Genomic DNA, 24,256 nt, shown 5'->3' on the forward strand with positions numbered 1-24,256 from the left:
CACTTGTCAAAATAAAAAATGTGTAAAGAAAGTCAATATCTCATTGGAATTATGCAAGAGTTTTGAATGCACATCATGTCTTAATAATAGAACGAACATAAAAAGTATCAAATCATGTGAAGCCATAACAACCGAACTCGATCCTCTTTGCTAAATCATGCCATGGACGGATTACAAAGCTTTCCATTTCTTGGTTCAGAAGAAAGCAAAAAATGGAACAAATAAACTGTCTGGGCAGGACATCTTGAAATAGTGTAGATGAATCACCAAATAGGAATGGAATCAATGACCAACTAATAGAAATGAGCTTTCCATAAATCCACCTTCACAAATGCTGCTGTAAGTCATTCCCATCAGACTGAAATCTGAATTACTTCATCCTACCATCATCAAACGACAAACCAAAGGTAGAAAAAAAAACTCATGTTTCTCTTTTTTGCCAATTTAAGCATCAGTTCAGAAGTGATACCTACTTCTTCTCACGCCTACGAAAATTGCTGATAATCCGATACCAATTCCACACCACACAGAGAGCCACTATACGCATGATTCCCATGAGCAAAATCTCCCCAAGAGCAACTACAGCTGATGATTGAGGACTCATTCCCGCAGTACCAATGCATAACATCCAACCATCAAAGTTACAAGAGATGGAAAATTTCCCTGCCTTGATCCCATTTATGGCCACCTTAGCAACATCAACAGCCTCTACGGCAGCACTTGAACCAGATAACAGTTTCGTTATCTCTGGCTTTGTTTCATTTTCTATCCATGCCAAAACACATTGTTCTCAAGTTAGTAATTTTAGTTGTAATACACATCGTTAAATTTTACATCAGCAATTTTAGCTATGCTACGCATCATTTGACAACTATGAGCAAAAGAACATTAAAAAAATTCAGCAATCATAATTATTACTCTCAAAACATATGAGCATGAGATTAAGTCTATAGGCCCTCAAAAAAATCAGTTCAAGATAATAAATGTTTGAAAGCATTATTTCATAAAACAGTGTATCCATAATGCTTCAAAGAATTTTGTTGAGGCCACGGCTGATTGCTCAGCTAACAAACTCCTGTTTTGAAAGCAGCTGGCTGTTTTTTTTTAATATTCCTCTCTGAGTTGCTTAAAAAAATTTCAGCAGAAATTAGAGTTTATACTGCAGGACTAAAATTACCTCACTTTATATTTTGAGCTGGGAATAGGGTTTTCTATACAGTTTCTCGGCAGGGATTAGGATTTTATAAAAATGTTCTCTCTCTGTCGCAGTGGATTTTGTCATTTCCCATATATGGCATATGCCCATCCGGAAATGCGATTGTTGGTGTTTCTAATTAATTCAAAGGCAGAATCATCATGACCTGCATTAAGAAATTTCAGATGGGCACATGGAAAGGCATGGCTTCAAAGGGAAGGAGAGGGATTTGAAACCTCAGTAAAAAGCAGTCTGCTTAGCAATTACTGTCGGGGTCGAGTTCATCCCATCATGAAATGAGAGATTCATTACTATCTTCATGCAGAAGCCAGGGAATTCATTTGGGAAAAAATATTACAAAATTATAATCCTTCGGTGGATCACCAAACCCAACCCTGCCCCAGGAGTCTAAGATTGCATTAAGTCAATTTAGATAAGTACAATGAAAAGCAATTCGACCATGATTAGTTCATTGGGTCTTTCTGGTAACCGCAAGAAATAAAAATGTTTTACAGTAGTTTAAGGAGAAAATACACCTACTTCAAAACCATCAATGATCCTAAACTTATTGTAGCAATCCATTTACAAAACTACTGTAGCACAGTTCAGAGTTTTTAATAACATAAAGTTCAAACGATACCTTTGTCAAATCCTGGTGTGTGTGTATCAGGTGGATAAATCAGTGAAATGATAATGTTGTCACCTATAACCTCCTGTTGCAGAGCCTCCGCCATTCCTCTAAGACCAAATTTGCTTGCAGCATAGGGGACAAACCCATAGACACCAACCTGCCAGAATGTGGAGGAAATAATACGATTTTTCATTAAAATGCAAATGCTTATTAAGGATAAACTAAATAAATATATCAAGCTTTTTGGATTTCACGGTTTCAAACAAAGCTTCAAGTTTATCTAAAAAAAAGACAGACAGGTTTTGAGGATTCATTGGGACATAAAGATTTCAAATCAGGTTAGTATACTGAATTCCTGCTGGGGATCATCATCATGGTTTATCTGAGCTTTCACGGTCAAAGACTTAATATAATTACCTTAGGTAATGATCATGGTTTGTTAAGCTTTAAAGATCGAAGTTATAATCAACTAACAAACGATGACAGCTTGTTTTGTGCGACTCAAACCAAAGTTCTGGTCATCTACTGTAATGATCATAGTATGTTTCATACTATGAACCATACGTACCATACGTGCATTCGCATTCATGAATGGTTCAATCATCCGAGTATGGTAAATACCATACTTTTGTATTCATTATTTATTATAATGTAAATTTTTTTAAGGCAAAAAGTGTAAAAAAAACATAAGAATGTTTTGATAACATACACATTCATTTGTTTTGCATTCGTATGGAAAAGAATGTTTGCCAATGCATTCGAGTATATTACGTACTATGGATGTTTAACTTCATGACTTATATACAATGAAACGAGAACGCTAGATGAGTTCTACTCTAACAGAATATGAGATTACCTGACCCGCCTGGGAAGAAACAATGGCAATAGAGGCAAAACTTGAGTCTTCCCTGCTTTTCATAGATGGCAAAATAGCCTTGATAATATTAAGATTTCCTCGCAGATTGATATCCAGAACATTGTTGATCTCTTCTAGGGAATAATCCAAAAACGTTTTCGCCACCGAAACACCATGGCTACAAATAAGTATGTCTACTCTACCAATCTCAGCCACAGCCTTTTTCACAGATTCAAAATCTTTCACATCAGCAGAGAAAACTCGAATCTGTTTACCTGTAGATATTCTAGTCTCAGAATAGCACATTCCAACTGATTTCAAAAGGTTTCACAACACCACTGATTCAGACCAATGGTTTTCTCTGCTTTTGTGAAATATTTCATACTAAGAAAGAAAGTTCAGATTTGTTTCTCTATAGGTTTTATATCTATAGCAAAGGAAAAAATCTCGACAGATCACAAATGATTCACATAATAAGAAGAAAAACATCAAAGAAGTTCAAATTGTCTATAGATTTATTTTATGACGGAGTAAATGGTCTCAGCAGGTATCGAATGAAGAAGCAAAATGACTCCATATATTTCTTGAAGAAGAAGCAAAACATGACAATAGATTTTCAAAATCTTCCATACAGTCAGAGAGAGAACAGATTTCCAAACGCTTCCATTTCAGCAAAGAAAGTTTCAGTTTTTGTTTACCTGCTGAAGAAGCAAAATTTCTCAACAGATTCCAAAATCTTTCCACATGTGAGATTAAAGAACAGATTCAAAGGCTTTCAAAAACAGGCCAAGAGATTTCGGATTTTGTTTCTCTCAATAGATATCTCGAAGGAAGAAGGAAAAAGGGGCTCAACAGATTCACCAATTGTTTAGAGGCATAGGCGGAGACAAAAGAACGAAGGGAGAGGGGAGGGGAGGAGAGGAGAAGGAATGCAAGGATTATTATCCCGTTTTGCTTACCAGTGGATTTCTCGATGGAAGCCTGGGCGTCGGAGAGGCGGGAGAGGTCTCTAGCGAGAATGGAAACAGATGAGGCGCCTTCAAGGAGGGAAAGCCTGGCGATCTCGAGGCCGATTCCACTGGAGCCGCCGGTGACAAGGACATGGCGGCCCTTGAAAGGGACGACGGCGGCAGGGCCGGGGGATCGCAGGAATCGCAGGAGGAGGAAGAGAAGGAGCAGGAGCAGGAGCAGAAGCAGAAGCAGGAGCAGGAAGAGGAGCATCGACTGGTCCATGGCGGGTCTAGATCTCATAACCTGCCTTTTCCCAGAAATGCTTTGAACCTTAATACTTATCACCATTTTTGCTGATTTTGTTCTGTTAAGGCTTAATCGGCTTTGTCAAACTGGTTTAGAAACCGGTTCCGTTCAGGTTTGGAACACTCCCGAACCGGGGTTTGGCTTAACCGGTTTGGTTTAGACAAAGCCAAACCTGTTCAGCCACTACATTCTACCAAATTGTTGCTTAAAATGACTTTACCACTAACAATCGGCAACCGTTCGGTTCAGTTTGAGAGGGTCCAAACCGAACTGTTTTAGAGATGTTGAAACCTGAACCGAACCACGAAACCGTTAAACCGAACCATTAAAAAAATTCAAATTGTTAACCCATTAAACCGGTAAAATCGTGGTTTCGGTTTCGGTTTTCAACTTAGGTCAAATTTTAAATTTTAAATTTTCATTATTAACTTTTAAAAATTCTCCCAAAATGTGAGAATAAGGCATGAAAATGAAAAGATTATTTAAAAACAAATTCTTTATTTTTATTTTTATTTTTTTTAATTTAAAAAATAAAAAATAAAAAATTGTTAAACCGTTTAAACCGTAGTTTTAAACTATTGAAACCAAAACAAACCATTTTAACTGTTAAGCCGTGGTTTCGTGGTTTGATTCAACCGTTGCCAATTGTTATTTACACCATTCACACTTTGTCACATTCTCTAGAATACAAAGTGCAGTAAGTAACCATAATATTGCACTTGGAAAGGCAACACTACTAATAGTGACACAATATACATCAGACCTCGATCTAGAATACGAAGTGTCAAACGAGAAAATATTGCACTTAAAGAAGGCAAATGCTAATCATAACGGCGTTATGCATCATAATTATATCTAGAATGCAATGTATAAAAACAAAATACTATTTCACTTTAAAAGGCAACATTAACAATGATGACGTTAGCCATTAACCATAGACAATGTAATAACATTACGGATCATGATTCCACTATAATGCTTCTTGGCATTCCATTGATGGATGTAGAGCGTCAACATAGCAACTATGTGATACCGAATGCACCGGAACCTTAATGATTTTATGATCTTTGTGTAGTTCATTAAACAAAGTCATACATTATTGTCTAAGGATAAATGGCCTTCTACTTAGACAAATTCAGCTAACGAATTCTTAGTGTTTTTAAACATCATAGGCATGTCATACATTAACATTCTGTAGTGGGGTTTTGAGTTATTCCAATAGACACATAAAGTTAGCACTAAAAAAAAAGATTTGCCTTGTCACTTTACATACCTACAAGATCGAGAGGAAGAAAAGTGGGGATGAGGAAGCACAAATCAAAGGCTACACATTCAGTTGGATGGTATCATACATTAAGTTGAACATGAACAAAGCAAAAAACGACACAAAACTTATATTCCAAATGTTATAACAAAAAATAGGATAAACTCTGGAACTTAGATCCAAAATGATACAAGGGTAGGATAAATCTCAATTACATGTCAAATGACCATTCCCCAAATGATGAACACAATGACCATCCCCAAAAAACGACCAAGATCAAACCATAGAATGCAACAAAGAAAGAATGTAACATAAAACAACTAAATTCCCTCATTTGAATGGAGTCAGATGCACATGTATGTGGGTCAATAGAAAAATGCTCATATTAAAGTTGACACATAACTATGTGTCATGCTAGAATCATATATCCCTAAGTTATAGTAGACAATGATCGGCCTTTGTTGGTGACTTTACCCACGAATATTTGGCGATTTCCCTTGGCTTATGAATCTTGTCTTGCTCCTAGCACTCCTCTCATTGTTAGGCTCCCATTTTTTCATCATCTCTTCTCACTCCGACCACTTCCCTCACCCACATGCTTTCTTCTCACTCTTAACACTCCTCTTGCCCATAGGCTTTTTTCTCACTCCTAACACTCATCGCACCCTTGGCCCTAATCTTGTTCCTAAAACTCCTCTTGCCCTTAGCTTTCCTCTCACTTCTTGTCCCTAGCCTCTCTTCTAAGTTCTCACCATTAACTCGCGTTATAACACAACAATTCATTGATTAAATTATTAATTAAAATTAGCGAGGCCTCTCTCTTCCTTTTAATCCTTTATTTTCTCAACCCACAATAAAATACCCTTTTCATTTATAGTTCAAGTGATACTGTTTTCGGCTAGGCACGTACAAACAAAACTTATTACCAAAGAAAATAATTTCTTCCATGTGTGCAGGGGTGAAAGTTACAAGTTACAACCCACAATTTGATAGTTATACACTTCAACCAATTAAGCATTAGATTGCTTTTGTCCATTCTCCTCTTCCTATGCCAATAAACACCCATCATTAATAAGATAAGGGGCAAGGAAACAAGCACGCTTGGACAATACAATATGAGAGATAATTGTATGTTGCGTAGTGGAAGGACGAGTCAATGCTAAGAAATAATATATTAATTCTCGATCTCAATGAGATAATAAGAAGAAGGGCGGAGGCGTGATTATTCACCTCATAGGTGAGTCTCTTGTTCAAGTCCAAGATGGCCCTATTGCGCCAATGGGAATTAGGAGAAGCATCAAAACAATTCACATATGCTCGACTTGGCCCAAGCACAACCTAAGTTAGTAGAGTGCAACCCTCACAAGTGGGTTGTTGCTCTTATGTAAGGGTTGGGTGCCTAAATGGCTAGGCAGTAATGGTAGTATCTCCTAAATCGCCTTAGCCTTCATTAAACTATCTATCTACACAGAGAGCCTCTGCTCATTCTCTCCTTTGTAGCGTGACGAGAGCAATTCCCTTTACAAGCTAGGAACGATAACGTTGTCACATTCCCCAGTCTAAATGGGAATCAGAACGGGGGGTGCGTGATGATCTACGAACGGATGAACCTCCCAAAGGTCATCAATCTGCGCGAGCTAAGAACACCAGATTATATATATATATATTGTAGAGGCAGAGAGACACACTTTGAACTAAAGTATGTGGTGTGGAGTGCAGGTACATAGTCCAGAATTCGACCGGGAGCGGGATCGGGGGGTTCCGAGGTAACGGGTGGTGGATAAGGGCGCCACGTGGCAGGGGCTGGGCTGGGCTATGTCGGACCACGTGGCATGTCATCTTCCCCAAAAGAGCTCTCTCAAAGAGAGAGGCTCGTGACTAACTGCTACCAAATATTAAAGAGGGCAAGTGAGGGAATCGCGGAGAGGGACGGTGCAGGTCACATCGCTGATGGCGCGTTCGATCTCCACCGTCAAAGATGGATAAAAAGCTGACAACGTCTGTCAGAAGGAGCCCGACTCTGCCACAGGGAGCCCGACTCTGTCAAAAAGGAGCCCCGTTGTCAGACAGCCTATGCAAGAGGGAGCCCGACTCTGTCAGAAGGAGGCCCGCTGTCAGATCACATAAGTAAGAAGGAGCCCGACTCTGTCAAAAGGAGCCCGACTCTGTAGCAACAAACATCAAAAACTCCACAAAATGGTAAGTGTACAACAAATATTTTCCATGAAACTGACCATAAAATTTCTCAAAAAAACGTAAAGGTTCAAATAACAAGTCTTACATAAAATATTAAAATGTCAGATGTTGACAACCCTAAATTGAAATATACATATTAAGATTATGGCTCATGTCGGGATGATTGCAAGATGCAACCACAATTTTTACAACATGTAACATTTGAGTCCCTTGAAGTCAAGGTCAAGCCATCGCAACGCAAACACCGAACCTTCTCATGGTCAACCAATGGCAATCTCCTCCTAGCCCGACTAGCACCTCTTTGTAATTTTCCGGAGTGGGATTTGGAAGTGTTGGAGACAATGTCGTCAATGCGGAAGATCAAGAAGCATTCGATTCTTCTGAGTACCTGCGTATGAGAGATTGTAGGTCGTTGCACAGAGAGAGAGAGAGAGAGAGACACAAAAGAGTCTTTATTCCCAAAGCAAATAATACAACAACCAACCTTACAAAAAGGTTACTAGGTCAATATATATAGTGACCGACTTAGGGCAACTACCCTTTATGCTAATTACATAAATGGCCAAAACGGGATAGTGTGAATACGTCCATTATACACATGTATTCGACACTCCCCCGTAATGGGCGTATACATGGGTTATCTAAGATTACAGGTATAGACTTAGGTTCTCGGACATATCAGCTTTGTTTGAGTCGGCAGGGTCCGAAGGCAGAAGACCGAACTGGTCGGGTCGGAACAGTTGAAGCCGATCATTAAGGAACTGATGTCGGTTGTCGGGAACCATCCTGCTCTGTGTCCGGCTCTAACCGGACTGGTTTGTCGTTACGCCCATCTGATGCCGAAGAGACCGAAAACGGTCTGCCGAAAGACACTTGGTCATTCCATCTGCGACATTGTCGGTTGTGGATATTTTCTCTAGACCGATTTTCCCTGAAATGACGCAGTCCCGAACGAAGTGATATCGAACGTCGATATGTTTGGAGGCGTTGTGGTGAACCGGATTTTTCGACAAGGCAACAGCACCTTGACTGTCGCTGTAGACAACTGGAGCCGAGTCATGTTCGACTTGTCGAAACGTGTGCGCCAGCCGACCGAGCCACAAAGCTTCTTTTGCTGCGTCGGACGCAGCTACATATTCTGCTTCGGTCGTTGAGGTCGCTGTGCACTCCTGAAGTTTCGACTTCCACGAGATTGCTCCATTGCCGAATTTGAAGCAGTATCCGGTCGTTGATTTCCGACTGTCTATACAGCCGGCGAAATCCGAGTCGGTGTAACCGACTACGCCTGAGGTTCGGTTCGGACCGAAAAGAATGCCGTGATCTTTTGTGCCAGCCAGATATCTGAACACATGCTTGACTGCGTTCCAATGCGATCGGCCAGGATTGTGCATAAATCTGCTAACGACTCCTACGGCATGAGAGATATCAGGCCGTGTCGCGACCATTAGGTACATAAGGGAGCCGACTGCCGGTGCATACGGTACCGACTTCATATCTTCCCCCTCCGAACCGGATGTCGGGCAGTCTCGCTGAGAGAGCCGAAGATTCATAGGGAGCGGGGTTGAAGCAGATTTGGCTGATTGCATGTTGAAGCGTTCCAAGACACGTCCGATATAGTCGGTCTGAGACAAAAAAAGATGTCGTTTATCGCGATGCCGACTAATCTTCATGCCAAGGATGTGTCGTGCCGGACCGAGGTCCTTCATGGCAAACTTCAACCGCAGTTGCCGAACGAGATCGGCAAGTTCGCCCGCGTGGCGTCCAGAAATTAGCATGTCGTCCACGTAAATGATGAGGAAGATGGGTGATCCATCTTGAGCTGTATTGGTGAAGAGACAATGGTCCTCATCGCTTTTGGAGAAGCCGATCGATTGGATGAAGTCGTCGAACTTCTTGTACCATTGTCGTGGTGCCTGTTTGAGGCCGTATAGACTCTTCCTGAGTCGGCAGACTAGATGTTCTTGGCCAGTTGCCACGAAGCCTTTTGGCTGCTCCATATAAATTTCCTCTTCAAGATCACCATGGAGGAAGGCTGTTTTGACATCTAGCTGAATCAGCTCCAAGTTGTCGGCTGCCACTACGCCGAGTAGGAAACGAAGGGTTGTCATTTTCACCACTGGTGAAAAAATCTCGTCGAAGTCGACGCCATATTCTTGTCGGAAGCCCTTCGCAACTAATCTGGCCTTGTACTTTGGGGTGGTCGAATCAGACGTCTCTTTTAGTCGATAAACCCACTTGCAAGGAAGAGCACGTCGGTTCCTAGGTAATTCGACCAGATCCCAAGTCTTGTTTGCCCGGATAGAGTGCATTTCCGACTCCATCGCCAGATGCCAGGTGGCTGAATCGACAGATGTCGATGCTTCTTCGTAAGACGTCGGTTCGCCGGCGTCGGTGAAGAAAATTCCAGGAGAATACCTCTCCGGAGGTTGCGACAGTCTCTCGGATCGTCGAGGTATGATTGGACTGGTCGCATCGGGTATCGAGGTCGGATGGTCCGAAACCGAATCATTCGGCTGTGCCGAGTCAGAGTCGTCCGAGTCGGTAGTGTAAGGTTCAGCTACCCGTGAAGCTGACCGTGTGTTGAGAGCGGGGCCTTCTTGAAGGGTCGGCACATCGGAAAATGTTACCCTTCGGACTTCGATCGGTTTTTCGACTGATGGATTCATAGCCGACTCGTTGAACACAACGTCCGAACTTCGAACGATTTGTCTGCGTTCGGGGTCCCAGAGTCGGTATCCCATTTCGCCGTCGGATCCATATCCAAGGAAAATGCATTTCCTGGACCGAGGTGCAAGTTTTCGGCGATCATCTTTCGGAATAAGGGCGTACGCCTCGCATCCGAAGATCCTCAGCTTGTCGTAATTCGGCTTACTGCCGATCCATAGTTCCTGAGGAATTTGAAGTCCTAGAGGTCTACTTGGCGACATATTGATTATGTGTGCTGCCGTGAGTAGAGCCTCTGCCCAGAAGCCATCCGACAGTCCGGAGTGTTGGAGCATGGAAACTATCCGTTCTTGGATTGTCCGATTCATGCGTTCGGCAATCCCGTTTTGCTCCGGACTGTGTGGTGCCGTAAATTCACGTCGGATGCCGCGTTGTCGGCAGAATTTGACGAATTCTTCTGATTTGAACTCTCCCCCATTGTCAGTCCGAAGGCATTTCAGCTTTCGGTCGGTTTGATTTTCTACCATAGCGAGCCAACCGGTGAAGATCGAGAAGACCCGATCTTTAGTGCGAATTGGATAAGCCCACACCTTTCGAGTCGAATCGTCAATAAAAGTGACGAAGTAAGAGGCACCGCCGAGAGACTGATGCGGCATTGGGCCACAGACGTCCGAGTGGACCAAATCGAGAGGTCTCGTTTCTCTTGGTGCTGATGTCGGGTGTGATGCGGCTGCTTGTTTGCCATACTGGCAATGCTCGCAAAATTGATGGTCCGAGAAGGAGAGTTTGGGGATGTATCCGGCTCTAGATAGGTGCGTGATGCCGGCCTTGCTGAGGTGTCCCAGTCTTCGGTGCCATAATGATGACACAGGAATATCCACCAAAAACAGGTTACCCTCTCTGAGTGTAACATGTAACGGATACAGGGAGTGTATCTTAGGTCCTCTAGCAAGCAGGAGGTTCCCCCTGTGGAGTGTCCACCCTCCCGAAGAAAAACCGGCACGAATGCCGTCTTCATCTAGTTGTCCGACTGAGATCAATGGCCTTGAGAGCTCGGGTACATGTCGGACATTGTGGAGTACAAGTGTAGAGCCACCTGCAAGGTTGAGCTCTACTGTGCCGATTCCGATGATGTCACAGTGTTGTGAGTTGCCGACCCGAACTGAGTCGGAGTGACGGATCGTATATTGCCGAAATTGGGATCGATGAGGAGTCACGTGAAAGGACGCGCCCGAATCTAAGAGCCATGTGCTCGATTCTTCAGTCGTGAGTAGAACTTCTGATCCGACTGGATTTTCGATTGATAGTATATTCGGGTCGTCCGGTAGTACATCAGCTGAGAAGCTGACGTAATTGATCTCCTCATGCCGGCCACTCTTCTTGTTGTTCTTGTTCTTGAGTGCGCGGCAGTCGGCTTTGATGTGTCCGGGTTTCTTGCAATAGTTGCAGATTCGGTTATCCCGTGACTGGCTCCGTCTTCGCTGATTGTTCGGCGGCCGTGAGGAATCTCTTCCTCGTATGTTCGATCGGTCTGTCGAACCTTGTACTACATAAGCGTCGTCTGTTGAGTCTTTGGCGAAAGACTTTCTCCGAGCTGCTTCGGTCAGGATTGCGCTCGTGACTTCGGAGTATTTAACAGCCGTGATTGACGCGTTGCACACGGTTGTGACGAAAGTTTCCCATGATGAGGGAAGGCTGCTCATGAGTATCATTGCTCTGAGTTCATCCTCGATTGCCGTCCCCTGTGACGAGATTTGGGAGCTTATGCTTTCGTACTCATTGAGGTGTGCTTGAACCGAGTCGGATTCTTTCATCCGCAAGTTGTAGAGGCGCCGGATCAGAAACATCTTCGTTGCGGCGACCTTCTTTTCGTAAGTGTCCGACAGTGTTTTCCACAGTTCGAATGCTGTCGTACACGATTGCACCGTAAAGTATACCGATTCCGATAGGTGCATCCGAATCGTGGCGCGGACGATTCTGTCCAGCTTCTGCCACTCAATTGGTTTGTATCCTTCTGGAGGTTCTTCATTTTCGATGGGATCGATTTGTCCCTTGACTATGAGATAGTCCTGCATTTGCTCCTTCCAGAAGTTGAAGTTCGATCCATCGAACTTTCGTAGACTCATTTCTGACGAGCCGGAAGTTGATGCCATCAAATTCGGTTTCGGTTGACGAAGCTCGGTTCGGAGTTGACTACGAACCTTGTTGGAGTGCAGCCGGTTGGCTCACCCGATATCGTTCTAGTCGGATTTGAACCCGAGTCGGTTCGGCTTCGGAACTTGCTCGAATTGACTTCGGTAGCTTGAGGGACAGAACCGACTGGTCTTCCCGAGTGTTGCCGAGTCGGAGTGAGCCCGGTTCGCTTCGGATATATGTGCCGAATACCGATTATTGAAACCGATTATCTGGACCGATTCTGCTTCGGGTGGCTGCAGCGACGAGAGAGACAGATCCAACTGATCCTCTCGAATGTCGATCAGCCGGATGAAGCACGAATTGGGGTTGTTGTCTTGAGACCGATCTGCACCGAGTGGTTACAACGAGCAGCGTTTGATTACCTCTTCGGATGCCGTTTAACCGAGTGGAGCACGATCGTGTCGATGTTGCACAAGGGGATTTCACCTCGAGCGGTTACGATCACGGAGAACAGAGTACAACCTGCTGGCTTACTCCAAGCGAAGATGATCTAACGCGATGAGATGCAAACCTGGTTTTTTTTTTTTTTTTCTTCTTCTCTCTTTTTCGAATGACGCAGGAAACCGAATGCTGTGCAGGCTGAGACGACGGCCGACAGCGGGATGAAGGACCGAGTACTGTGCAGGCTCTGATACCAGATGTTGGAGACAATGTCGTCAATGCGGAAGATCAAGAAGCATTCGATTCTTCTGAGTACCTGTGTATGAGAGATTGTAGGTCGTTGCACAGAGAGAGAGAGAGAGAGAGAGACACAAAAGAGTCTTTATTCCCAAAGCAAATAATACAACAACCAACCTTACAAAAAGGTTACTAGGTCAATATATATAGTGACCGACTTAGGGCAACTACCCTTTATGCTAATTACATAAATGGCCAAAACGGGATAGTGTGAATACGTCCATTATACACATGTATTCGACAGGAAGTGTTTGGGGAGCTGCCAATAAGTTCTTGCGAGATGTCTATTGTTGCACGAGATGTCTATTGTTGCTGCCAATAAGTTCTTGCGAGATGTCTATTTTCGACATACCTTTCCAATATTCTCTCTGCTTCTTTAAGTCGAGACCTTTGATCCCTACAATTCGCACGAGGTGCAAACCGACCACTCTCACATATTTCTTGTCGTTGCTTGTACCACTCTATTACCTTTCCTCCTATGCAAGTGCCAGTTTCACTGTCCCCGATTAAGACATGTAGAAGGTCGGTAATTGATCGGTTTATTCTTCCCCTCAAGGCAGTATACTTGATAAACTGCCAATGTCTTTCCACAATATTGGTAGTGTCAACATGTCCATAATTGAACATTCTACCAAACTTGGGCCAGAGTTTCCTCCACACACATGTCAAACCACAAATGTGTTTGGGACCGTTGCCCATTTACAACAATCCAAGATTGACGGTCTGTTGCAACCACATTAGTTATGGCATTATATGACGTCCAACATTTATCGATCACTATCGCATTTGGCCTCACCGTGGGCATCCTTGCGAATATGACTCTCAAACAAGTTTCTAATGCCACTTGCTCATGGTTTGACCCCTTATCAGAACTACAAAGCATGTACCATAATGGGATCCCAATTCCCATGGCATTGGGGGCAACTGCGGCATATAATGGTAGCCCAAATTGGTTTGTTTTAAATGTCGAGTCGATTGCCCAAGAGTTGTTTAGGGTCAACCGCTCACACATTTCCAACATCCATTGATCTTGAAGTATCAAGATAAATGGTTGTATGGCGGGAGATCCTGGTTCACCATGCAGGTAGGGTTGAACATGTGCCACTTTCCCAAGATCTCGGAGTGCATAAGCATGATGCAAGATCAAAGCCCAATCAACCTTAGTCATGGCACTCCCGATTTTTAACCTTAGTCATAAGATTGACATTGAGTCTTATTATGTCTTTGAAATGGATTGACATTGAGTCTTATTTATGTCTTTGAAATGGATTGACATTGAGTCTTATTTATGTCTTTGAAATGGATTGACATTGAGTCTTATTTATGTCTTTGAAATGGAATGACATTGAGTCTTATTATGTCTTATTATGTCTTTGAATTGGATTGACATTGAGTCTTATTATGTCTTTGAAATGGATTGACATTATGTCTTACTATGTATTCTTTACGTAAGGACCGAAGCACTCTTTCTATATACTTACTCTTTATTGGCCTTTCTCAAAAACCATTGCCTTCACTACTTGTCAATAAGCTATTAGTCTTATTCTTTTGACACCCAAAACAATTCCAATATACAACCAAAATGATTTTCATATACAACCAAAATGAGATTCATACACAACCAAAATGAGATTCATATACAACCAAAATGCGATTCAAAAATTGATTCATATTCAACCAAGATGAGATTCATATACAACCAAAATGAGATTCAAAAATTGATTCATATTCAACCAAGATGAGATTCATATACAACCAAAATGATTTACATTGAGTCATATACAACCAAAATGATTTACATTGAGTCATCTACAACCAAAATGATTTACATTGAGTCATCTACAACCAAAATGATTTACATTGAGTCATCTACAACCAAAATGAGATTCATATACAACCAAAATGATTTACATTGAGTCATATACAACCATTGCAAAATGACTCCACGTAGTCATATGCCCAAAGTCCTTCGTGCCCATTTTGCCATGATTTTCCGAAGGAGCTCCACGTCTTCGAATCCAAACCATTGCTCCTTACCCTACAATTGAAGATGCCATCAACAAAAACAAAAACAAATGCTCAAATTCAAATCTCATAAATACTTACAAATTGATCGGACTCAAATCCTTGAATCAACTCCTCGACCAACATGCGAATAGTTTGTATCATGTAATACCCACAATCGGTCCCATTAGGTTGGGTTGGGATACGCAATTCATGGAATTGCCCGTTGTTGATGATGCAATGGTCATGTGTCCGACTCGAGATATGTCGTATAGCCAAATCACCCAATGTCCGCACCCTGGTAGTCGGATGAATATTTAGTGGATCACAAAATATAATTGGGCTCCTCACCTTGGCATCGAGACCCGTAGGAGTTTGTCGCATCTTCAACCAAAGCACCCAATGCCCTGCGTTCAATATTGGAATGAAGACATAATCCCTTTCAGGAACACGAGTGAGTACGTCTTTGACCTTATCGCCTTGGCCTTCTAGTTGTACCCATAGCGGATCCACAATATGAAACCGCTTGTTGATCTCGGGGGGCAGCGAGTACTCCATCCATAAATGGAAGAGGGTTATCATCCATGTGGATGCCATCTCCCCTACTGTGATCAACGAACATAGTTGTATCTCCAACAAGAAGACCGCTACATCCAGTCGTCGGCATGCCACCTGATACCTGTTTATTAGGCTAGATTAGTAACTACTAAACAAACATGATGTTAACTATTGATATCATGCCCCCAGCATAACAACATACCTGGTGAACTTATTTCTTGCAGAGTTATCCCATGTTTTCGAGATTGTCCCTGGACCAACAAAGACAATCCCAATGTCTGCATCCTCATGTGTGTCAGATGATGTAATGAACTCCGAATTACATGGGTCCACTTCTTTCCTGCGGATTTGGATTTTCGGCCTCCTTGCTTGTTGCATTGTCGATTCTGACTGTTGGTCTTGACCACCATCGATCTCGACATGTGCCTCATCCTTTGGTATGGGAATTCCATGACTCTTACACTACAATTCATACATAAGATTCACACATAATCATAAGTTTTAAACTCACATAAGATGCACACAAAATCATAAACCATACTTACATAATCTTTAGACGCATCCGCAATCTTCAACCTCACTTTTGCCATCCTATGCTCCTTTCCCTCGTCATACCTGGCCATTTGTTGGCTAACGAATTGAGCAATGAAATCAGCCTCCTTGCATGTTCGAAGTGAGTCCGGAGTGGCTTTGAAGATTTTTATTGCTCTTGTCCTCAACTTCCTCATGTGTGATTGGCGTGATCTATTATACTTGAGCTCCGGATCCAAAAAACGATTTATTGATCGTTGTCTTTCGTATTCGCTGAAGAATGATGTGGCTGTACTCCTCATGGAGGTCGATTGCTCTTCTTCGTCTATCTTTAGCCCCGGAGGCAGTATTACATGGATGCCATGTGCCTTCTGTAAATGGGCCTCCATGTCCGCTTTTTTTCGAAACCATCTCCCCTCTTTTCTACACGAATCTCCCACAATACAGGTGCGACATTTGATACCTGTTGAGTCTCTTCCACACTTGAAGAGGGACATAGGGTCCACTACAACAATGGTGTCACATTTGCATTAGAAAAACCCAAAATATGCTTACATCAATAATGATTATAAGAATGGACATAAACTCACCATTTACTTTGATATCTTCAACACCTGGACCCACGTCATGCATGGGGTTCGTATCCATGCTCGAGTCTTGAGTAATGATGTTTTCAGCCTTCGTATCATTGGATTTGGGGCACCTAACACCCTTTCTTACATAAACCCTAAACCAACATTCAAGTTAGCACACAAACATTATTATTTATACACAATATAAAGTAGAGAAATGATTCATGCCATACCTCCCTTCATAGGGTATTGTTTCACCCCAATCTGCATCAAAGTCTATGAAGATCTTGGACCGACTAGCCATCTGTACAAAACATTTTTAGAAAGGCATTCATTACATTACTATTATTTAGGGAGAAAAAACGCAAAGAATGTATACAAGATTTTAGATTTTACATTCAAATGTGGGCATAAAAAAGAGCCCAATAATGCATGAATCACATGGGCAAATTCAAGCATTCAAATGTTGGCATTTAAATGACATTCAAATGTTGGCATTTAAATGACATTCAAATGTTGGCAAAATCAAAATCATACATGTATTCAATCATACACAGCCCATGGGAGATCTTAAATGCACACATACATGTATTAAATCACAGCCTATAGAAGATCTTAAATACACACAAACATGTATTCAATCATACACATGCACACACATTCGCAGCCCATGGAAGATCTAAAATACACAAATACATGTATTCAATCATACACATGTATACACACACATTCCCAAATAAATGTATTCATCATACAACAAACACACACATTCATAGCCCAAAGAAGATCTTAAATACACACATACATGTATTCAACCATCACACACACAAATGTATTCAATCATACACACAGAAATGTATTCAATCATACACATGTATACACACACATTCCCAAATAAATGTATTCAATCATACAACAAACACACACATTCACAGCCCAAAGAAGATCTTAAATACACACATACATGTATTCAACCATCACACACACAGAAATGTATTCAATCATACACACACAAAAATGTATTCAATCATACACATGTGCGTGTATACATGTGTATTTGGGAATGTGCGTGTATACATTTCTGTGTGTATGATTGAATACATTTGTGTGTGTGATGGTTGAATACATGTATGTGTGTATTTAAGATCTTCTTTGGGCTATGAATGTGTGTGTTTGTTGTATGATGAATACATTTATTTGGGAATGTGTGTGTATACATGTGTATGGAGATGTTGAAACCTGAACCGAACCGAACCACGAAACAGTTAAATCGAACCATTAAAAATATTCAAACTGTTAAGCCATTAGCCATTAAACTGGTAAAATCATGGTTTCGTAGTTCGGTTTCGGTTTTCAGCTTAGGTCTAATTTTAAATTTTAAAATATTATTATTAAATTTTAAAACTTCTCCCAAAATGTGAGAATAAGGCATGAAAATGAAAATATTATTTTAAAACTATTTTTTTTATTTTTTTTATTTAAAAAATATTTAAAAAATAAAAAATAAAATATTGTTAAACCGTTTAAACCGTAGTTTTAAACTATTGAAACCGAAACAAACCGTTTTAACTGTTAAGCCGTGGTTTCGCGGTTTGGTTCAAACGTTGCCGATTGTTATTTACACCATTCACACTTTGTCACATTCTCTAGAATACAAAGTGCAGTAAGTAACCATAATATTGCGCTTGGAATGGCAATGCTACTAATAGTGACACGATATACATCAGACCTCGATCTAGAATACGAAGTGTCAAACGAGAAAATATTGCACTTAAAGAAGGCAAATGCTAATCATAATGGCGTTATGCATCATAATTATATCTAGAATGCAATGTGTTAAAACAAAATACTATTTCACTTTAAAAGGCAACATTAACAATGATGACGTTAACCATTAACCATAGACATGCAATAACATTACGGATCATGATTCCACTATAATGCTTCTTGGCATTCCATTGATGGATGTAGAGTGTCAACGTAGCAAATATGTGATACCTTTGGGGGTTATGGAATGCAACGAAACCTTAATGATTTTCTGATCGTTGTGTAGTTCATTAAACAAAGTCGTACATGATTGTGTAAGGATAAATGGCCTTCTACTTAGACAAATTCAGCTAGCGAATTCTTTGAGTGTTTTTAAACATCATAGGCATGTCATACATTAACATTCTGTAGTGGGGTTTTGAGTTATTCCAGCAGACACATAAAGTTACCACTAAAAAAAATGATTTGCCTTGTCACTTTACATACCTACAAGAACGAGAGGAAGAAAAGTGGGGATGAGGAAGCACAAATCAAAGGTTGCACATTTAGTTGGATGGTATCATACATTAAGTTGAACACGAACAAAGCAGAAAAAACGACACAAAACTTATATTCCAAATGTTATAACAAAAAATAGGATAAACTCTAGAGCTTAGATCCAAAATGATACAAGGGTAGGATAAATCTCAATTACATGTCAAATGACCATTCCCCAAATGATGAACACAATGACCATCCCCAAAAAACGACCAAGATCAAACCATAGAATGCAACAAAGAAAGAATGTAACATAAAACAACTGAAATCCCTCATTTGAATGGTTAGATGTACATGTATGTGGGTCAATAGAAAAATGCTCATATTAAAGTTGACACATAACTGTGTGTCATGCTAGAATCATATATCCCTAAGTTATAGTAGACAATGACCCACGAATATTTGGCGATTTCCTCTTGGCTTATGAGTCTTGTCTTGCTCCTAGCACTCCTCTCATTGTTAGGCTCCCATTTTTTCATCATCTCTTCTCACTCCAACCACTTCCCTCACCCACATGCTTTCTTCTCGCTCTTAACACTCCTCTTGCCCATAGGCTTTCTTCTCACTCCTAACACTCATCTCACCCTTGGCCCTAATCTTGTTCCTAAAACTCCTCTTGCCCCTTGCTTTCCTCTCACTTCTTGTCCCTAGCCTCTCTTCTAAGTTCTCACCATTAACTCGCGTTATAACACAACAATTCATTGATTAAATTATTAATTAAAATCAGTGAGGCCTCTCTCTTCCTTTTAATCCTTTATTTTCTCAACCCACAATAAAAAACCCTTTTCATTTATAGTTCAAGTGATACTGTTTTCGGTTGGGCACGTACAAACAAAACTTATTACCAAAGAAACTAATTTCTTCCATGTGTGCAGGGGTGAAAGTTACAAGTTACAACCCACAATTTGATAGTTATACACTTTAACCAATTAAGCATTAGATTGCTTTTGTCCATTCTCCTCTTCCTATGCCAATAAACACCCATCATTAATAAGATAAGGGGCAAGGAAACAAGCACGCTTGGACAACACAATACGAGAGATAATTGTATGTTGCGTAGTGGAAGGACGAGTCAATGCTAAGAAATAATATATTAATTCTCGATCTCAATGAGATAATAAGAAGAAGGGCGGAGGCGTGATTATTCACCTCATAGGTGAGTCTCTTGTTCAAGTCCAAGATGGCCCTATTGCGCCAATGGGAATTAGGAGAAGCATCAAAACAATTCACATATGCTCGACTTGGCCCAAGCACAACCTAAGTTAGTAGAGTGCAACCCTCACAAGTGGGTTGTTGCTCTTATGTAAGGGTTGGGTGCCTAAATGGCTAGGCAGTAATGGTAGTATCTCCTAAATTGGTGACTGCCTTAGCCTTCATTAAACTATCTATCTACACAGAGAGCCTCTGCCCATTCTCTCCTTTGTGGCGTGACGAGAGCGGTTTCCTTTACAAGCTAGGAACGATAACGTTGTCACATTCCCCAATCTAAATGGGAATCAGAACGGGGGGTGCGTGATGATCTACGAACGGATGAACCTCCCAAAGGTCATCAATCTGCGCGAGCTAAGAACACCAGATTATATATACATATATATATCGTAGAGGCAGAGAGACACACTTTGAACTAAAGTATGTGGTGTGGAGTGCAGGTACATAGTCCAGAATTCGACCGGGAGCGGGATCGGGGGGTTCCGAGGTAACGGGTGGTGGATAAGGGCGCCACGTGGCAGGGGCTGGGCTGGGCTATGTCGGACCACGTGGCATGTCATCTTCCCCAAAAGAGCTCTCTCAAAGAGAGAGTGAGCGAGTGAATATGTATGTAATGTATGTACATACATATAGTAGGCATCATCATCATCCATGGAGATGAAGGCCATTTCTGCAAGCGCCTCCTCCATACGCCCAAATCTCCCCCTCGCCGCCACTTGCTGCTCCCTCTCCAATTTCAAGCGACTAAGCCGACTCTCTAACCCTAACCCTAACCCTAACCCTAATCCCAAATCTGCGTTCCTCAGCAACCGCCGGAGCCTCACCTCCCACCCTAACCGTGGAATCCGCAGCAACATGGGTTCCTGGCTCGAGAAGGCATTCGGGCTCGGCACAGGCTCAGGGGTGCCTTCTGCATCGGCTTCGGCCGACTCGAGCATTGCGCAGGGCCCCGACGATGACTTGCCCCCTGCTGGACAACAGTTCGCTCAATTCGGCGCCGGATGAAACGAGTCCCTGGAGTCACCAAAACGGAGGTAGGCTATACTCAAGGGATTGTTCACAACCCTTCTTATAATGCTGTCTGCAGCGGTAACACGGGCCACTCAGAGGTTGTCCGTGTCCTCTTCGACACCAACTCGTGCAGTTACGAGGATCTCCTCCGCACCTTCTGGGATCGTCATGACCCGACGACCCTCAATCGCCAGGTAAAATTCTAGTAAAAAACTCTCCTTATATGTCATCTCCTTGTTTTTTTTAAGATAGATTCTGCCTTTGTGATCGGATATGAAATGTTGCGCTTTGTGTTTTGACGGATTCAAGTATTGCTTAAGGTAAGACGTACCTTTGTTTTGATGGATTCAAGTATTGTTTAAGGTAGCTGTATTAACACTTAAGTAACCAGGTTTTGGCCTCTTTGAATTATCAACTCTTCCTATCATGTTGGTTACGATAATGTGTATTTTGATGTCGAGTAAACACACCGTTCAAAGGTTTAACTTCAAACTCCCTTGGTTTTTGTGGAATTTGTTTCTTGAATCAAGGATCATACCATATTTTGTTCTGTTTTAATCAGTACAATACCTCCTGTCATGTTGTACACACTTCCAACCCTATGACCATGTTGAATTCCCTAGTATATCTCTCTGTTTGTCATTCTGAATGATGAAATCTTCCCAGTATATGTCGGAGAGGGGGTTAGTATGTGTAAGTGTTCAATATTACATGCCCTCAAAAACTCAGTTAAACCTGCCTTTTTTAGGTAAGATATTCATGAATTATATGTCGAGACTGTTTACTAATTAATCATTAAAATCATAAGTACAACTCCTTTACATTGTACCCTTTTGTATGCAAAAAGAAGTACGGAAAAAGAGGGATTTAAAGGATATCAATTAAATGTACAAATAAGGATCTAGGAGAACCACCTATTGTTGAACTCAGGTGATTAACAGAGTTACATCTCTCATGATGGAGACGCTTTTCATTGTAAATTGAACATGTTTGATTCTTACCATGACACCATTGCTGTAAATTGAACTTTTTCGCTTGATGATCTGATCTGATTGCAATTCTTTTATGATAATTAAAATACCATGCCTCCTGTTTTTTTTGCTTTTCACGAAACTTCTAGATTTGTTTGTAATTGACTTGGGGAATCAATATAAAAACCAAGGAGAGTGTGAATCCTTGTCACCCGGTATTGCCAGTCGTTGCACTAGAGAATTCTTTAGGGACCTTTGTAGGATGCCACATCTCAAATGTGGAGTTATCATGTCTACCGGGCTGCTTCTCATTGAGTGACCTTCCATGCTTCTATCTCTTCTGACCTAAGGCTAAGTTGCATATCTTCGCTTGGTGTTGGCCAAGTTTAATTTTGTCTTATCTCTCGCTAGATGTGGAAAGGTTTCAACGGCTTGATCATTTGTGCAATTCGTTTGATCACTTCATGTTTAACCTATATATATGTGTGCGTAGATAGATAGATTTTATTATCATCCTCAGAAGTCAAATATGACCTATGGGAACACCGTGAATCATGTTCATGCAGTGTGAATGGAGTTATTAAGCAGCTCTTGATTCAAATCATCAAACATGTGTTGCTCAGTTGAGAGACTTGCAGGCAGAGACCAGAAGCTCATGCATGTTGAATCCATGCAATGCACATGGTCATCGAGTAAATTTAATCCCCGATGAATGTATTGATAGAAATATATCTTTATCACTGGCGCACAACCTGAATATAAAAAAGAGAGAGCATAGTAAGGACTCCTTCTATGACCTTACCAATATATTCTTGCGGTGTTGTTATTGCAAATCTCCCATTTTCAGCAACTCTTATTATTTTCCTTGAGAAGATTTGGTACCATTCTTATCCAGTACAAAAGTACTTTGTAGATGATGAGGATGGGGCATTAAGGTGTACCAATGTCCGGCAAAAAATCTATATAGAATTAAGGGGTGAAACATGATGTTGTTTTCTTTTATGTTTTAGTTTGATGTGACCATAGTCTTATCAGTGAGCATTAGAAAGATACTGAACCCCATGGAAACCTTGGATCAGAAGATGACGCAATGCAGATTATATACGTAGATGTACCAATATCAGGCTAAAAATCTTTATAGAACTAAGGGGTGAAACATGATGTGATTTTCTTTTATGTTTAAGGTTTATGTCATCATAGTCTTATCAGTGAGGATCAGAAGATGAAGCAATGCAGATTATATATGCTAAAGGATCAAAATGCATCATGATGGGCCATGATGAAAGGGATGAGTCTAGGCAATATCTTAGCTGTTTTTTTACCAGATACCTTGTATGATTTGACAATTGTTTTGATGGTTGTATAAGTTTACAAGCTTGGTCTTCATGCAGGGTGGGGATGTTGGAACACAATACCGATCTGGTATCTATTTCTACACCCCAGAGCAAGAAAAGATTGCTTTGGAATCCAAGGAACAACACCAACAAAAAATGAATAGGAAGATAGTTACGGAGATATTACCCGCCAAGAAGTTCTATCGGGCCGAGGAATATCACCAACAATATCTTGCTAAGGGTGGTCGTTTCGGATCGAAGCAATCGGCTGCGAAGGGTTGTAATGACCCCATCCGATGCTACGGCTAGAGACCTCCCAACCACATATATCATATATGGCACATCTTTTATTGGCTTGTTACAACATTTGTATAGATGAAAAATAATAACTATTATTATTTTTGTTTGTTTGTTTGCAGACAGCAATGAAACACAACTTTCAATTACTTAAACGCGTGGTTTGATTTGGAAGAATGAAATGAGATTGGTTCCATGTTTGTATGTGTATATATATGTGTGTGTGCGCGCTCGTGGATTTGGGAATTTTGATGAGGCCGTTATTTTTTCTGTGTGTTTTGTGCTTCTAAAAGATTTTCTATCATGATTTGTTTACAGCTTATGGCTTAGGAATTGGAAATTTTTAGTATCCATCATATTTCAGTAATATGATTATATAGCCATACACACATGCATGCATAAGCATCGTATATACTTCTATAGACATGGCACTTGTATATATGTGTGTATGTGTATGTATACATGGTTGTTGCAAGAGTGTTTTTTTTCCTTATTCTTTTGGCTTTGGCTAAAGTCAATGTGCCTAGA

The 24,256-nt window shown here is 41.2% G+C and overlaps 2 protein-coding genes and 1 pseudogene across 5 annotated transcripts; 1 reads left to right on the plus strand and 2 right to left on the minus strand.

Moving 5' to 3' along the window:
- Positions 1-23: 23 nt before the first annotated feature.
- LOC147849298 (3-dehydrosphinganine reductase TSC10A-like) lies at positions 24-3,940 on the minus strand. 2 transcript variants are annotated; one of them, XM_087337673.1, is made up of 5 exons: positions 3,642-3,940; positions 2,683-2,957; positions 1,836-1,983; positions 474-765; positions 24-380 (listed from the first exon to the last, which is right to left on the minus strand). In XM_087337673.1, the coding sequence occupies exons 1-5, from the start codon at positions 3,931-3,933 to the stop codon at positions 371-373; spliced, it is 1,017 nt and encodes a 338-aa protein (XP_087193799.1). In that variant the 5' UTR covers positions 3,934-3,940; the 3' UTR covers positions 24-370. The 2 variants fall into 2 exon arrangements, with proteins under 2 accessions (XP_087193799.1, XP_087193800.1); XM_087337674.1 differs by having other exon boundaries at positions 470-765.
- A 10,727-nt stretch (positions 3,941-14,667) lies between these two features.
- On the minus strand, positions 14,668-16,701 carry LOC147849299 (uncharacterized). 2 transcript variants are annotated; one of them, XM_087337672.1, is made up of 5 exons: positions 16,621-16,701; positions 16,045-16,535; positions 15,702-15,961; positions 15,044-15,239; positions 14,668-14,975 (listed from the first exon to the last, which is right to left on the minus strand). In XM_087337672.1, the coding sequence occupies exons 1-5, from the start codon at positions 16,676-16,678 to the stop codon at positions 14,889-14,891; spliced, it is 1,092 nt and encodes a 363-aa protein (XP_087193798.1). In that variant the 5' UTR covers positions 16,679-16,701; the 3' UTR covers positions 14,668-14,888. The 2 variants fall into 2 exon arrangements, with proteins under 2 accessions (XP_087193798.1, XP_087193797.1); XM_087337671.1 differs by having other exon boundaries at positions 15,044-15,620.
- A 4,042-nt stretch (positions 16,702-20,743) lies between these two features.
- On the plus strand, positions 20,744-23,880 carry LOC147849300 (peptide methionine sulfoxide reductase A3-like; annotated as a pseudogene). Its single transcript, XR_015531808.1, has 2 exons — positions 20,744-21,320; positions 23,489-23,880. The product of XR_015531808.1 is annotated as a peptide methionine sulfoxide reductase A3-like (transcript).
- The last annotated feature ends 376 nt before the right edge of the window (positions 23,881-24,256 follow it).

The sequence above is a fragment of the Azolla caroliniana genome, unplaced genomic scaffold, assembly GCF_043228905.1.
Source record: "Azolla caroliniana isolate FFs.n. ecotype wild unplaced genomic scaffold, voAzoCaro1.0.p SCAF_86, whole genome shotgun sequence".
In the NCBI taxonomy this organism is placed as follows: Eukaryota; Viridiplantae; Streptophyta; class Polypodiopsida; order Salviniales; family Salviniaceae; genus Azolla; species Azolla caroliniana.